This window comes from Podarcis melisellensis (genome assembly GCF_964234715.1).
Source record: "Podarcis melisellensis genome assembly, chromosome: 8".
Lineage (NCBI taxonomy): Eukaryota > Metazoa > Chordata > Lepidosauria > Squamata > Lacertidae > Podarcis > Podarcis melisellensis.
Window position 1 is genome coordinate 66,703,710 of NC_138540.1, and position 14,631 is coordinate 66,718,340.

A 14,631-nucleotide genomic window follows, 5' to 3' on the forward strand; every position below is an offset into this window, starting at 1 on the left:
ACGACAAGTGTTGTACAAGTGTTTTAAAAATGCCCCGCCCTCCCAAGATCCCTTGGGCTCATCCCGAGAAAATTACCCCAGAAAAACAAAAGGCTCCCTGATTCTTCAAGGGGTGGGCCTCGTCTCAGTGGTAGAGCATCTGCTTTGCATGCAGAAGGTCCCAGATCTGCTTTGCATGCAGAAGGTCCCTGCCATCTCCCTCCCTGTAAACCTGGGGAGCCATTGCCATTCATGTGTAGACAGGACTGTACTAAATGAACAACTGGTCTGATGACTCCGTATAAGGCAGCAAACTACTGTATATTCCTTTTGGAATGCCTTGATGTTTGAGTTGACAAGGCCTTTGCCCTAATTTTCCCCCAAAAGCTCTTTGTAACGTGCTAAGATCTGTACAATCCTTTGCACCCATCTTTTCAGGGCCCCTTCAAGGAAGGTGCTGCTGTTCCCGTTTTGCAGAGGGGACCCATAGAAAATGGTTTGTCCCAGGTCACCCAGGGAAACCCAAGTCTACATTTCTGTGTGTTCTTTTTCCCCAGTGAGTTCCATTCAGTTGTCAGGCTGACTTTAGTAAGCAAGGATAGATTGGGGTGCAAGTTTCCTAGTTCAGTCCTTTCCCCACTATACTGCATGGAACACCTGTCTGGCACTTTTAACACCTGTATAGAAGTGGGGTGTCTCTGTTCAGCAGCTAGGGTAAGCACAAGTCATTTAACAACTACAGCAAAAGGGGTGGTCTCTCCTGGATCTTTTGCTATTCGACTTTACTTCCTTACATATGTGTCATTCCTCTGTGCTTGACTTGATTAGAAAGCAGCAAACTGTTACAGTTTGTTTTTAAAATGTGCAACCTGCTTTTCACAGGTGCCTTAAAATGACTTACAAAGAAGACAAAAGACAACGTACAAAATATAAAGCATAGATTGAAACATCTGTAGGAGGGGAGAACATCAGAGCTGCACTCCTGAAATAAAACCATTTTGGCGTCTGAAACTTCGCCAGGGCAGTGCCTGCCTGGTTTCTACTGGGACGGTGATCCAGAGATTTGGGCCCACTGTCCTGAAGGCTCATGTTGACATGAGTCGTGACTCTGCACCATTGGGAGCCACTAATAGTGCTGCCCCAGATGATAGTGGTGATTGGCCTGGGACATACTGGGCAAGACAGTCCTAAAGGTATCCTGAGCCTAAGCTGTTCAGGGCTTGCACTTCTTCAAGAACCTTGAACCTTGCTCAGTAGAAGACGGGAAGCCAGTGCAGGTCTTTTAGCACAGGTGTCATACATCGGCTGTAGTCTCTTCCCATCTCCAGACCAGATCCGAGGGCAGCCCCACACAGAACACATTGTGGTAATTCAGCCTTGAGGTTGTCAGTGCCTGAACTAATGTAGTCGGGTCTAAGCCAAGAGCCCAGCTCCTGCGGGGAACTGCAGGAGATTGTGGCAAGTGCAGGTTGCTAATGACCCAAGCGCAACTCAGGTGAAAAACTGCACTCCCTGGATGTCCCCCTTCTATGCAGGTATTAAAACTGCCAGAACTGGTTCTCCCTTAATAATGCATCTAGTCACTTGTTCTCTCAGGGTATCTGAATGTTCCATGCAGAAAGCAAGGCTCTGCTTTGAACTGGCATTTAATTGAGTGGAGATCTGTGACACTGCTGAGACCCTTGTCTCACTGCCGACTCGCAAGTCTCTTTCTCCCTCCTTGGTTTTGTAAGTAGCTGCATAGGAGAGACTAGCACAGCACAGGGCTATTTTAACTTTCAGCTGCAAGCATGCATGTATGGTCAATCAGCATCAGGGATCAACTTCTTTGAGCATCTCCCATGCTCCTTCCTTGCAGACCACCCACTGCTAACTCCCAGAGCCCCCTAACTGTGTCCTCCTTAATAAATTTTATTTACTTTGCAACATTTACACGCTGCCTGACTGTAATAAAACCTCCAAGCGGTTTGCAAAAATAAATTAAAAACATCAAGATGATCAAAACATGTATTTAAGGACATTCCAAAGCCGATTTGAATCAAGCAAAAATAGATTAAAACACATGTCACCACCCTAGATATCTGGATAGGCTTGCCTAAACAAACACAAGCAAGTGCTGAAAAGAGGCCAGCAAAGGTACCTGCCTGATGTCAATAGGCAGGGAGTCCCAATGTGTCGGTGATGCCATGCTAAAAAATCAACTTCTCACAAGTGCAGAAGGTGTATGGCACCTGTAAGAGTAGCAGTTTCACAGATCGCGGTCGGCATACATGGGGTAAGGCAATTCTGCAAGTGAACTCCTTGCAGGGATGGAGCATGCTTGACCATCCATCCAAATGTTGTTGGGACTCCATCTCTCGCCTACCTGACCCTTGGCTATATGCTGGTGTGAGTTGGGAGTGCAACATCCTCTCTGTGCTACCTCTTTCCCTCTCCAATTGAGGGAGTGGCAGCAGGGACAAAGGAAAGGAGTACCAGGTTCTGTTGCCTCACCCTCTCCTTTGGAAGCAGAGAGGGAGAGGAGAGCAAGGGTGTGGGTGGCAGCAGCAGCAGTAGCAGCAAAGAGGAAGAGGTAGCCCCCTTGAAGGCATCATGTCTGAAAGACTGGAGCCAACGCTGACCTGCCTGCCCCCATAAGAGCTGTTTCAATGCCCACAGTTAGTGATATGCCTCTGGTAGTGGGAGGAAACAATTGTGGGATAATTCCAGTTGCCCCAACGGAGCCATGATGATGTGAGTTTTCATTGATGGTAGGATGCAAGTCAATGTCTCTTCAATGGAGGCTAGTCCATTAGGGTCAATGAGGCACTGCCCCATCAACATATTCTCCCTTCAGCCAGCCTCTTGCCTGCCTTCTTCCTTACAACCATTCCATGGGGGTGGCACTCTGTGTTGGCCTTGTAAACTCAGGAGGGAGGAGGGTGTGGGAAATACTTCTCAATGGCTTTGGTGCCACCTGCTGCTGTTCTCTGTGCCTTCTGGCTTACCTGTCCCAGTGGGGACCCCTATTATTTATTAAATTTGTATACTACCTTTCGTCTGCAGATCTCAGGGCGGTGCACAGCAAGGATCCGGGGCAGTCAACATATTGCATTCCAAATAAATAAAACTCCCATCATTTCTTGCTATTAGCCACATTGTGGGGGTGGAGGTGGCTGATAGGAGTTGTCGTTCCCAACAACGGATGGAGGGCACTACCTTGGCTACCTTGAGAGTGAAATTGGAAGGTGCAACTCACCTTACTTGGAGCCAAAAGGCACATTCTGTAGACTCTTGCATTCCTTTGGTCTTTGCTCTTTCTGTGGATAGCACAGAGTCTCATCCAACTCTATAGATGAATGGTGGTGTTTGCTGAAAGTTTTGCAAGAGGTGCAAAGACCAGGCGACCAAGGAAGGTGCTGGGGTTCTTGCATGGTTTTCTATTTTTTACCAGCTGTGCAAGAAGAGGAAATTTCAGCGTGCGGGCAGTTTGCCCTGCAAGGTGATGAGAAACTGCCCTAACCAAAATTATTCTGCACACCTTTCAAAGGTACAAGGGCCTTGTCCTCTTATACCAAGTGAGACCATTGGTCCGTCTAGCTTGGTTTTGTCTACTGAACAGTGACTTCAGAGTTTCAGGAAGGGGACATCCCTAGCCCTATCTGGAGATGCCAGGGATTGAACTTGGGACCTTCTGCATGCAAGGCAGATGTTCTTCCACTGAGCTATGGCCCTTCCCCCATGCTTGCAAAGAAGTCCTGCAGCTCTCTCTGATGCCCGTTTTACCTCACTCTGATTTGAATAGGGTTTGCTTCCAAGTGCCTGCACGGAATTGCAGCCTCGTGGATGCCCATAACTGCCCACAGTCCTGCAGATGGGAAAGTGGGAATAACTTTCGTTAACGCTTTCCCTCACAGTGATTTGCTTATTCTGGGGGTTACTGTTTGAGGCCCCATCTGTAGTGTGGCTGAAACAGATTGAGAGAGATTTTGAAACAGCCGGTGCGCTCTCTACATACGCGCTCACACACACACACACACTCCACCCCCCCATGCCTCTTGCTGTCCGATAAAGCATGCCAGGATTCAGAGGAGTCAAGTAAAGCGTCTGATTTGTGAGCATCTTTCCTTTTGCCACGATAAAAATAACTCGACTTGTCGAAACCTGCCAGAAATCTGGAGAGCAAAGTCCCGCTTCCTGATTGGCTACAGTACCAATCCCTCACTGCTAGGCAAAGCTCTGTAGTCAGAATCCCGTATCCATGGCAATAGGCCCCGTCAGCTTTTGAACTTTTCCACCGTGGAAAGGTAATTGGTTAACTTGTATATTCGCATGAGCAGAAAAGACTCACGCTGACTTGAACACCTATCCATTGCTTGTTGACAAGTCAGCTCCAAGTGAGTGGGTGTCACCTGCTTACCGTTGCCTCTCAGTTCCAAATTCTTTCCTGTCCTGTGTGTGCCGACTCAGAAGTAAGCCCTGTGGGAGCAGGCTGATTGGCAGATTTCTTAGATACATCTCACCAGTGTGATTTTTTTAAAGGATATTTGGAGGGTTGGGGCAGCGCAATTTGACCTCTTCAGACCCCTCCTGCTCGCACAGAACTGCCACATTTTCAGCTCAGAGCAAGAGGTCATCTGGGCTCAAATCCCCGCTCGGTCATGAAGCTGTCACTGGGTGGCCCTGGGCCAGTCGTCCAGTCTCTGCCTCGCCTTGTAGGGTTGTTGTGGGGATTAAATGGGGAGGGGGAAGAGAGCTACATACAGCATCATGAGACCCTTGGAGGAAAGGTGGGATATAAATGTAATAAAGAAATAAAATGTGGTTGCATTCAAGGATAGGCAATACATTCTCTCATATTTAACCTTATGCCCAGAATATCCTTTAACTAACTGCTGTGTGGCTGATGTGTAAATTTCCACATATCAACAAAAGTATTCATCAAACAGAGAAGAAAGGCAGCAGGGTCTTGGAGAGGAGAACACACGAAGGCTGTGTTGTTCCCTGGCAACTGGTATTTAGAGAGATGGAGCCTCAGGTGGTAGAGACTTCATACAGCCGTGGTGACCAGTGGCCTTAATCTCCAGTGAATTTATCTTAAAGGGACCCCTGACCATTAGGTCCAGTCGTGACTGACTCTGGGGTTGCGGCGCTCATCTCGCTTTATTGGCCGAGGGAGCCAGCATACAGCTTCCGGGTCATGTGGCCAGCATGACTAAACCGCTTCTGGCGAAACAGAGCAGCGCACGGAAATGCCGTTTACCTTCCCGCCAGAGGTACCTATTTATCTACTTGCACTTTGACGTGCTTTCGAACTGCTAGGTTGGCAGGAGCAGGGACCGAGCAACGGGAGCTCACCCCGTCACGGGGATCTGAACCACCGACCTTCTGATCGGCAAGTCCTAGGCTCTGTGGTTTAACCCACAGCACCACCTGCGTCCCTGAATTTATCTTGCCCCCTTTTAAAAGCTGTTAGGCTGGCTGGTCCCAAATCACCCAGTGAGCTTCATGGCTAAGTTGGGATTTTGGCCCTGGTCCTGGTAAAACGCTGTTTAACATATGGCTAAAAAAACCAAACCCTCGAGCACCTGAGGTTTGATTAGAACAAGGACTTGTGCCCTAGTTGTCAAAATCCAATTCCCATCAGCCCCCGTCAGCAAGGTGGTTGGGAATGATGGGAATAAGAATCCAACAACAACTGCAGGGCCCTAACAAAAATTCAGCATCCTCAGAAACTGACCTCTTTTATTGCCTTCCCCAAACTAGTTCCAAACCTTGCTTTCTTTCGTATGTAAAATTATCATAGCATATTTTTATGACCGGGAGAGAAACTTGCCAGTATAAATCCTCTTTTGAATCTTGTTCTATTGGCATGCTGAAGCATAATCTCTGATGGGGGAGGGAAAAGAATTCTCTAGGTAGATTTCATAAAACAAAGCTACAGATTTGCTATTAATAAGCTGTGACTCATGGTTTTTTTTCTAGTTCGTTTTTTCTTTTTAAAAAATTGAGTGTCAGCAAGTGGATGTGGGGCGAGGGAGGGGGCTCCCATAAAGAGATGGCATTCCATGGTAATAGGATTTAGGATTAATGTATGTCATGGTAGATGGAAGGAATGTGGGTGGGGGAGTTTAACCATTCGTTCTTTCCCATCATCCTCCATCTATTCTAGTATAGGAGTCGCAAGTTTTAACTAAAGGAAACCATTGTTAGGACCAATGAGGCTAGATGTTAAGCAAGAAATCTGTAACTCTGATAGCAAGGGGAGAACCACGTATGCCACCTTGAGTTCTTTGGAGAGGAGGTGGGATATAAATTAAATAAATGAAGTGTTTATAACTGAACTATGAGTTGGTTATCTTAAAATGATTTCATTGTTTACGTGTTGCTTTTCGCAGGATTCTTTGAATGAGAACCTGGGTTGAAGGGTGGTCAAAAAATATAATTTAGGATTATAATTAAAAATGGGTACAGAGTGGAAGACCGACAAGGGTTTGGAAGCAGATATTAAAATCCTGAGCCTGCAGATTGCGCCAGCCCTAAGCTGAAATGGAGAAGTGTTGTGTGGGCTTTAATTAGATTCGGTCATGCTTGATGCAAAGTCGTATTGGGTTTCACCAAAGGCTACAGGCACTTTTGGCCACACTTGGAAGGGAAGGTTACACTGACGTAGCTGGGATCATAGTTCCTCTTGCAGCTAAGCTGCATTTGTGGCTGTGTGTGTGTGTGTGTAAAGTTTCTTGCTTGGAAGCTTTTTGAAAATTGTTTTAAATATGACAAGTGGGCCCTTTTATGGAAGGATAATAGAAATAGTTTGCTCTTGGCTGTATAACTGCTTTGCCCCATAATTCACTGCTGCTGCTTATCATGGTCAACTTAAAGGAAACAGCTGTCAAAAAAGAGAGACAGTGTGGTTTAGCAGTTAAGAGTGTTGCACTTGGCAGATCAGGGTTTAAATCCCCTCTTAGCTACAAAGCTCACCGAGTGATCTTGAGACAGTCATGAGGGCTGCCACTCAGTGGTAGAGCATCTGCAGTGTGTGCAGAAAGTCCCAGGTTGAACCCCTGGCATCTCAGGTGGGGCGGAGAATGTCCCCAGTTTGAAATCCTGGAGAGCTTCTACCACTCAGTTTAGCCAATACTGAGCTAGATGGACCAATGGTCTCACTCGGTATAAGGCAGCATGTTGGGGTAGCCAACATGATGTCTTCTAAACGTTGTTGGACAACAGTTCCCATCATCTCTCCCTGTTGGTTATGCTGTCGGAGACTGATGGGAGCTGGGAGTCTATCAATATCTGGAGGGCACTTTTTTGGCTTCCCCTATCTTAGCCTGGGACGCGGGTGGCGCTGTGGGTAAAACCTCAGTGCCTAGGACTTGCCGATCGTATGGTCGGCGGTTCGAATCCCTGCGGTGGGGTGAGCTCCTGTCTTTCGGTCCCAGCTCCTGCCCACCTAGCAGTTCGAAAGCACCCCTAAGTGCAAGTAGATAAATAGGTACTGCTTTATAGTGGGAAGGTAAACGGCGTTTCCGTGTGCTGCGCTGGTGCTGGCTCAGATGCAGCTTGTCACGCTGGCCACGTGACCCGGAAGTGTCTTCGGACAGCGCTGGCTCCCGGCCTCTAGAGTGAGATGAGTGCACAACCCTAGAGTCGGACACGACTGGCCCGTACGGGCAGGGGTACCTTTACCTTTATCTTAGCCTAGCCTAGCCTAGCTTGTGAGGGTTGCTGTTGTTAAAATTTGTATACTGCCCTATACTCAAAGGTCTCAGGGAAGTTACAACGTAAAATCACAATATAAAATCACAAAATGCATAATCGAAACAAAAACAACCCACTAAGATACAAGGGGCTGGGAAAGAGAACTATGCCTGGCACTGTCAGCTCCCTGGAGGAAAGTTGGGATATTGGTGTAGTAATAAAGCAATAGATAAAATAAAAGCAGGTCTATATGACTTAGCCTGTGTGAAGCAGATAACTTTTCAAAAGTTTGCAAATGGTATTAGAGACCCATCGAGTTTTCAGTGATGGGAGGTTTCCACACTTTGAAGTGTTTTGAATCCTTTTCTTCTTCTTTTTTGCAATAGAGGTTGCCAGCTTTTGGGTGGCCCTACACACCACTCTGTCTGGCCCTTGGAACTATCCCAGGCCATGCCCCTCACTGGCCCTGCTTCCCAGCCTCTTTGAGTGCTTTTGCTTGTCTGGAATGTGTCCTTGAACTCTGATAGCACCTCCTGCTTGACTGGAGGGAGGGTAGAGAGGGGTGTGTGCATTCATTGCTCCACCCCCTTTTGCCTTTGGCCCTGCCCAACACTTGCACGTGGCCCCTGAGAGGCTGCCCCAGGAGGGAATGGGGCCCTTGGTCTGCAAATGACTCCCTACTCCTGGTGTAAGGAAAGTCAGGTCACCAACAGTTTCTGATCTTCTCGTGTTCAACCGAAAGCCTTCGTCTCCCGAAGGCCAGCTGACTTATTGAGCATGGAGTGCAGAGGCAGAAATGTAATCCAACATTTATGGGTTTAATAAAAGTTGAATAAGCTTCCATGCGCTGCAGCCTTATCTGTGCTCCAGCATGCAGAGACTCTTGGCAGTTCCGCCACTGGCAGGTCAGCATCGATACATAAAACAGGCGAGTTTGGTGAGAGCTCATTCCGCATGTGTTGTGCATACAGGCAGCTCTTCTGGGTACGGTACATTCAGTGCAATCTCCTCCAGATACCTGGGTACTCTTCTAGCATGTTGCCACAGCTGTAATAGGCAGCAGCTTTAAAAATATTTCTGTATTTATAGATGATAATAGAATTCACAGTGTCTTGATATCAAAACTGATGGCGTTGGTGGTGATTTGTACAGCACCTAGCATTTTAGAAACATGGCACAGATGTTTTCCAGACTACAGCAGTCCCTGCCTGCCTGGGGGCTCACAGTCGGTTAGACCGGGTACTAAAGGGGGAAAGCAAGCAAAAATTTAAGTGCTAAAGTTCCAAAAAATTATGTGATTGTTTTTCTCATGGCTGGCTGGAATGGCTGCTGAGCAAACAGCATTTGGTGCCTGGTTGGCTGGTGGTTTGGGCCTCAGTTAAGAGATATTATTATTTTTTCCATTAAGTGGCATATGCATTTTATGAATACAGTGGTACCTTGGGTTACAAACACCTCAGGTTAGAAACACTTCAGGTTACAGACTCTGCTAACCCTGAAGTAGTACCTTGGGTTAAGAACTTTACCTCAGGATGAGAACAGAAATTGTGCAGCGGTGGCACAGCGGTAGTGGGAGGCCCCATTAGCTAAAGTGGTACGTCAGATTAAGAATGGTTTCAGGTTAAGATCTGCAGAACGAATTAAGTACATAACAAGAGGTACCACTCACATGAAATCAAATCAAACCATGATAGCTAAATAAAACTTCCATGTTCAGAGGCAGGATAGCACAGTATCAGATACCAGAGGATTCCATCTCTGAATCCTTTAATATATCTACGCTTGTGTGTGTGTGTATACAGTGTGTGTGTGTGTGTGTGTGTCTTTACAGTTTTTCTAATAGTGGGGGCTGTAGCATACAGGACCACAGGCAAAATGTGGGGCAAAGACTCCAGAAACCAACAGGCCGTTGGGTATCTATACAACCCAGACCACATAGTGCTCCGCTTCCTGTTTTTTGTTTTCTCTTGCAGCCTGCTCCAAAGTGGCAATGCAGGATTCATACTTGCCTGAAAACTCAGCCTGTTCCTTTTTTGCTGTTTTGCAGGAGAATGCAAAGAATTGGAGTCATGTGACAAGTGCATTGAAGGAGATGCTACTCTGAACATCACGAACTGCGTGTGGATGCACTGCCGAGAGTCTGAGGAGAAGCCAGGTGAGCTGCGACAGGTGGAGGCGGGGATGTTTGCCAAAAACTCAGTTCATACACCTTGCAAAGAATGGCCCAATTCTACACGGTCTCTGCAAAGTGGAACATACGTGCCTAAAGTAATTCCATTTCCCTGCCTTATCCTCCCAGTGCTTTGAGTTTTTGTAATGGCTTTCCTCTTCTCCCCCAGATGGTTGAAGAATTCCATCGTTGTGTGTGTGCTACATAATGCTGCCAGGTCCAATGATTTGCTCACCTAGCTCAGTATTGTCTGCTCTGACTTACCATCACTTGCCACCTCTTTTCAGTGGATGATGCATGTGCTCTGCCATTGCACTGTGGCTACTTCTTCAGCTCAATATTGTCTACTCTGATAAGAGAAACATGGAAGAGAAGAAATGGCTTGGGAGTAAGGGGCAGGCAGTTGGAGAGCTAGAGAGGATGGGTGCAGGTCATCAAGTAGAGCAGGAAGTGCGTCAAGTTCTTCCAGCACCTGAACGTCTCTTCATCCATGGAGTGGAAATGCTGTGTATATATCCAAAAGTGAAAATTGAAGTTGTTGAGTGCCCCCCAAATCATTTTGGGGCTTTTCTTTGATTTTTAAAGATTTTTTTTTTAACTAGCTCAACTTGTCGTACATCCGGGTTTTCTAGGACATTTTGCCAATTCAGCAAAAATCCGCCTGGACGCCATTTTGCAAAGTGATTCCCGGATGTGTCTGGGAGAACCCAGACGTCTGGCAGCCCTAAATATGTACATCTCATGCATCACTGAAACCAAGACAGTGTAATTTCCAGGTAGTCACCCATCCAGGCACTGACCAGACCCAAACCTGCTTAGCTGGTGGCTTTGTGGACCTTCAGACCATACCCTAGGACCAGGCCTTGCATGCAGAAGGTCTCAAGGTTCAATCCCTACCATTCGGTTCAATCCCTACCATTCGGCACCAACCAGATGATGGGAAAGACCCATGAGACTTGGATAGACAATACTGGACTAGATGGAGAAATAGCCTGACCAATAGCCTGACCGCTTCCCTTTGTTCCTCTGAGCAGTCTGCAAGGGCCACCCCACCTTACACATTACCAAGATGTGAGGAAGCCACAAAATGGTGCATCCAACCCTTTACTGTCTTCTCTGGCTGGTTCTGGCTCTCCAATGGGGCCACTGGCCCCTTCTCACTGAAGGTGCCAGAATCTCTGGCGCATATGCCTTCTCCAAGGACCACTTAGTCCCTGACTTGCTGGATGTGCAAGAGGCAATATGTCTCTGAATAAAAGTCACTGGGAATCACAAGTAGGGAAAGGATGCCTTAGGCCTGATCCGGCATCCTTTACATGGCCTTCTGCCTTCTGCTTGTCTTGCTTGAAAGCAAAAAGCAAAGGACCTTGCTACTTTAAGGTCTATTCCCTGGCTGATACTTGGAAATTCCTCCTTCCATTTTGCTGGGAGTTTGTGGCTACCCCCTGAGTGGAATCGCCTCAAGCTCTGCATCTGTGTCGGTTTGTGTACTTCGTTTGTTGCCATGACTGCCATCCCCAGGGGGATAGATAGATGGGAGCCACAAAGATACAGCCTTCTGCTCTCTGCTGGTTCAGAAACAAACTCCCATCTCACAACGTTGTCCTGGAAGCTCCTGCCGAAGTGCTTATCTTTGTATGGAGAAGGAACAGGGGGTGGTGTCTTGCCCCTTTCCTCGCTGCTACCTGGCCCTTTTGTCCACTTCATCAGGTGTGCAGACTACCTGGAGCCCTACTTGCTACAGCAGGTGGAAGAAGGGCAAGGCGAAAGATGTGAACTGGGATGGGAGAGATTTGGTTAGGAACGTAGCAACCTGCCTTATGCTCAGTCAGACCATTGGTCCATCCACCTCAACATTGTCCACACTGACCGGCAGCTGTTCTCCGGGATCCCAGACTGTGTTCTTTCCCAGACTGAGATGCTAAGGAAAGAACCCCAGGGCCTTCTGCATGCAGATCAGACTCTCAGCCATTGAGCTACGGCTGCTTCCCAATACAAGAAGCTGCCTTATACTGAGTCAGACCTTTGGTCCATGTAGCTCATACAGTCCCAGGAAGTATAGCCAATGGTGGGCGGGGGCGGTGCCCCCTGGGTGCCATCTCTAAGGGGGGTGGCAAGAAGGCACCCTGCGAGGGGCTTGCCCCACCTCCCTTGGGCGCAGCAGCGCAAGCTGCCAAAATCGCGCAGCCATCGTGTGCGGAGGATCCTCCACTTGTGACTGCAACAGCGGTGGAGGGATCCCACTGCTGTCCATATGGCACTTGAGCAGCGCCGTCGGCAAACTGCCCCACAGCGCATGCGCAATACCGCTCTATACTGTGCATGCTACGTACGGGGCACGCACATGCGCAGTATGTAGCAGCGGCACGCATGCGTCACACGTACGCCACAAGCACATGTGCCTCCAGGCTGTTTGCCGCGCACCCCCCACTGGGTGCTGGTTAGCCTTCCTTCACCCCTGTCTGGAGGGCCAAAGGTTCCCCACCCCTGATCTCAGGTGAAGGGGTTTTGGACAGCAGTTCCATCTCACACCCAGCAAACTCTAGAGTGGTTCCTTCTTTCAGGAAAGGTTTGGGTTGTCAAGATTTCCTCTGGTGCTAATTCCCCACTCCACATTCTTCACTATCTAGTTAATACAAGTTACAGGTAGGTAGCCGTGTTGGTCTGCCGTAGTCGAAACAAAATAAAAAAATTCCTTTCAGTAGCACTTAGAGACGAACTAAGTTTGTTACTGTATTGGTATGAGCTTTCGTGAATCCGAAGAAGTGTGCATGCACACGAAAGCTCATACCAATAACAAACTTAGTTCATCTCTAAGGCGCTACTAGTTAATACAACTGTGTATCCCTGTATAGGGAAGTTTTTAATGTTTGATGTTTTATCATACTTTTATATTTGTTGGAAGCCGCCCAGAGTGGCTGGAGCAATCCTGTGTTAAATCATGCTTGCTGTTGACTGCAGCATCCCTTTCCAGGTATGCTTCCCTCTTGCCATCACAATTGTGTGGTGAGGAGGGCAGCAGGGTGATGCCTACTTAGCTCCCCACACCATCTCTTGCACCTGCATCAGCCCCATCTTCCACACCCTTTGGGGAGGGGGAAGATCAGATAACCTGAGCCTGCTCTACGCAAGCAGGATTCTAAATCGCGCCCGGAGCCTAAGGTCCCATCTGCACCGTGCATTTGAAGCATTCTTAGACCAAGTTAACAGTCCTGGAGTCATGTTAAGAGTGCTTAGAATTGTAGGTCTTGTAACAAGCTGCAGTTCCTGGGATTCTTTGGAGGAAGCCATACAGTGTGGGTATGACCATGGAGGGTAGCCAACATGGCAGCTTCCAAGCATTGTTGGACTGCAACTCCCATCAGCCCCAGCCAGCATGGCCAGTGTTCAGGGATGGTGGGAGTTGTAGTTCAGCAACATCTGGAGGACCTCTCATTGGCTAGCAATCTATGTGTGACTCCTCTCTCCAGACCTTCACCCAACGTTCAGGGGTGGGAGGGGAGACAGCAGACATGGCACATGATGCCAGTCATGTGATGTGAACCCCAAAATAAGGCTTTTACTTTGTTTCTGGTTGTGTAGCCCTGTATAAAACTGGAGGAAATGTGTGTTTGTTTGGAGACATGCAGGATTTTCAGTGTGACTTGGTTTCTATCCTCAGGTTCCGGCACCTGTGTTGTGAAGGGAGAGCCAGCCAAGGAGAAGTGTCACTTTTACAATGTCACTTCCAGGTGTGAAGGTAATGCTTTTCTGCCCAACCACTGATCACTATCCTGTCCTTTAGGCCTCATCATCTGCCTCAGGACCTTTGCCTCTGCCTGTTCATTCTGCAACCTGGTCACCAGGACCTCCTCAAACATTTTTGTCGCTTCTGACTCTTGATACAGAAGCAAGAAAGAACTAGGGAGACGTCCTGTTCTGGGTGGGGTGGCACTTCCTCCCTGAAGGATCAGAAAAGTAGCTTGGGGGGGGGAGACTCCCTGGTCTGGAGGGCCACAGGTTCTTTATCTCTGACATATAGGACACTTTCACATGACCAGCTGGAGGAGTCCTCTTCAAACCATTTGCCCATCTGATCCAATATAGGCTGCCCTTACTTACATCTTATCAGGCATCTTTATGGAATTTCTTGCTATAAGGTACATAAGGGTTCATTCCTAGCTATTGATGTTAACAGCTGTTTATGTCTATTTATTCATGTTCTACAGCTGTCTAAATAAAAACAGCACTAAATAAATAAATAGTTAAATCACAAAAAGCAGATGCATTTAAAACAGAACTGAAACAATACAAAATATTCGCTCGTGGCAAACATACATTTATCCAGCTATGAAAGCTTGTCCTACCTTGTTCTGTAGTGTCCAGAAAGTACAGACATTGGGAGCCGTTTGTATCTTGACACAGGCAAGACGGTTTCCATTAAGATCTAGGTCTGTCCTGTGGGGCAGTAGATAACAAATCTTTGTCTTCTTCCCTTCAGGTATTTGAATGACTACTTTTTAATTAGTTTGCTCTAATCTACTTTATATAAATGTAGTGTGGCTTTTCTTGTCACCGAGTGTGCATAACCCTGAGTGTGCTTCTCGAATGTGATGATCTGCTTGGATAATGCAATGTGTGGTAGGGAAATTTTCTTGTAGGAAAGAGGTGTGGGTTGACCTCCCCCCCCTCACCCCTCTGCTAATGATGGTTCTTTTCTTAGCATCCGAAACAACCACCAAGCAACCTCCACAGCCAACCACCAAAGAGCCTCCAAAGCCAGCCACTAAGGAGCATGAGATCATCACACTTGGTAAGTGTGA

General features: G+C 47.5%; 1 protein-coding gene across 2 annotated transcripts in view; it reads left to right on the forward strand.

Annotated features, from left to right (window-relative positions):
• The window catches only part of CD164L2 (CD164 molecule like 2), a 34,733-nt gene that overhangs the window by 3,609 nt on the left and 16,493 nt on the right, over positions 1-14,631 (forward strand). For both annotated transcript variants that reach the window (XM_081921012.1, XM_081921013.1), the window contains exons 2-4: positions 9,707-9,814; positions 13,491-13,568; positions 14,532-14,621. In XM_081921012.1, coding sequence (XP_081777138.1) covers positions 9,707-9,814; positions 13,491-13,568; positions 14,532-14,621 — 276 coding nt within the window. The remainder of the gene's footprint in view (positions 1-9,706; positions 9,815-13,490; positions 13,569-14,531; positions 14,622-14,631) is intronic.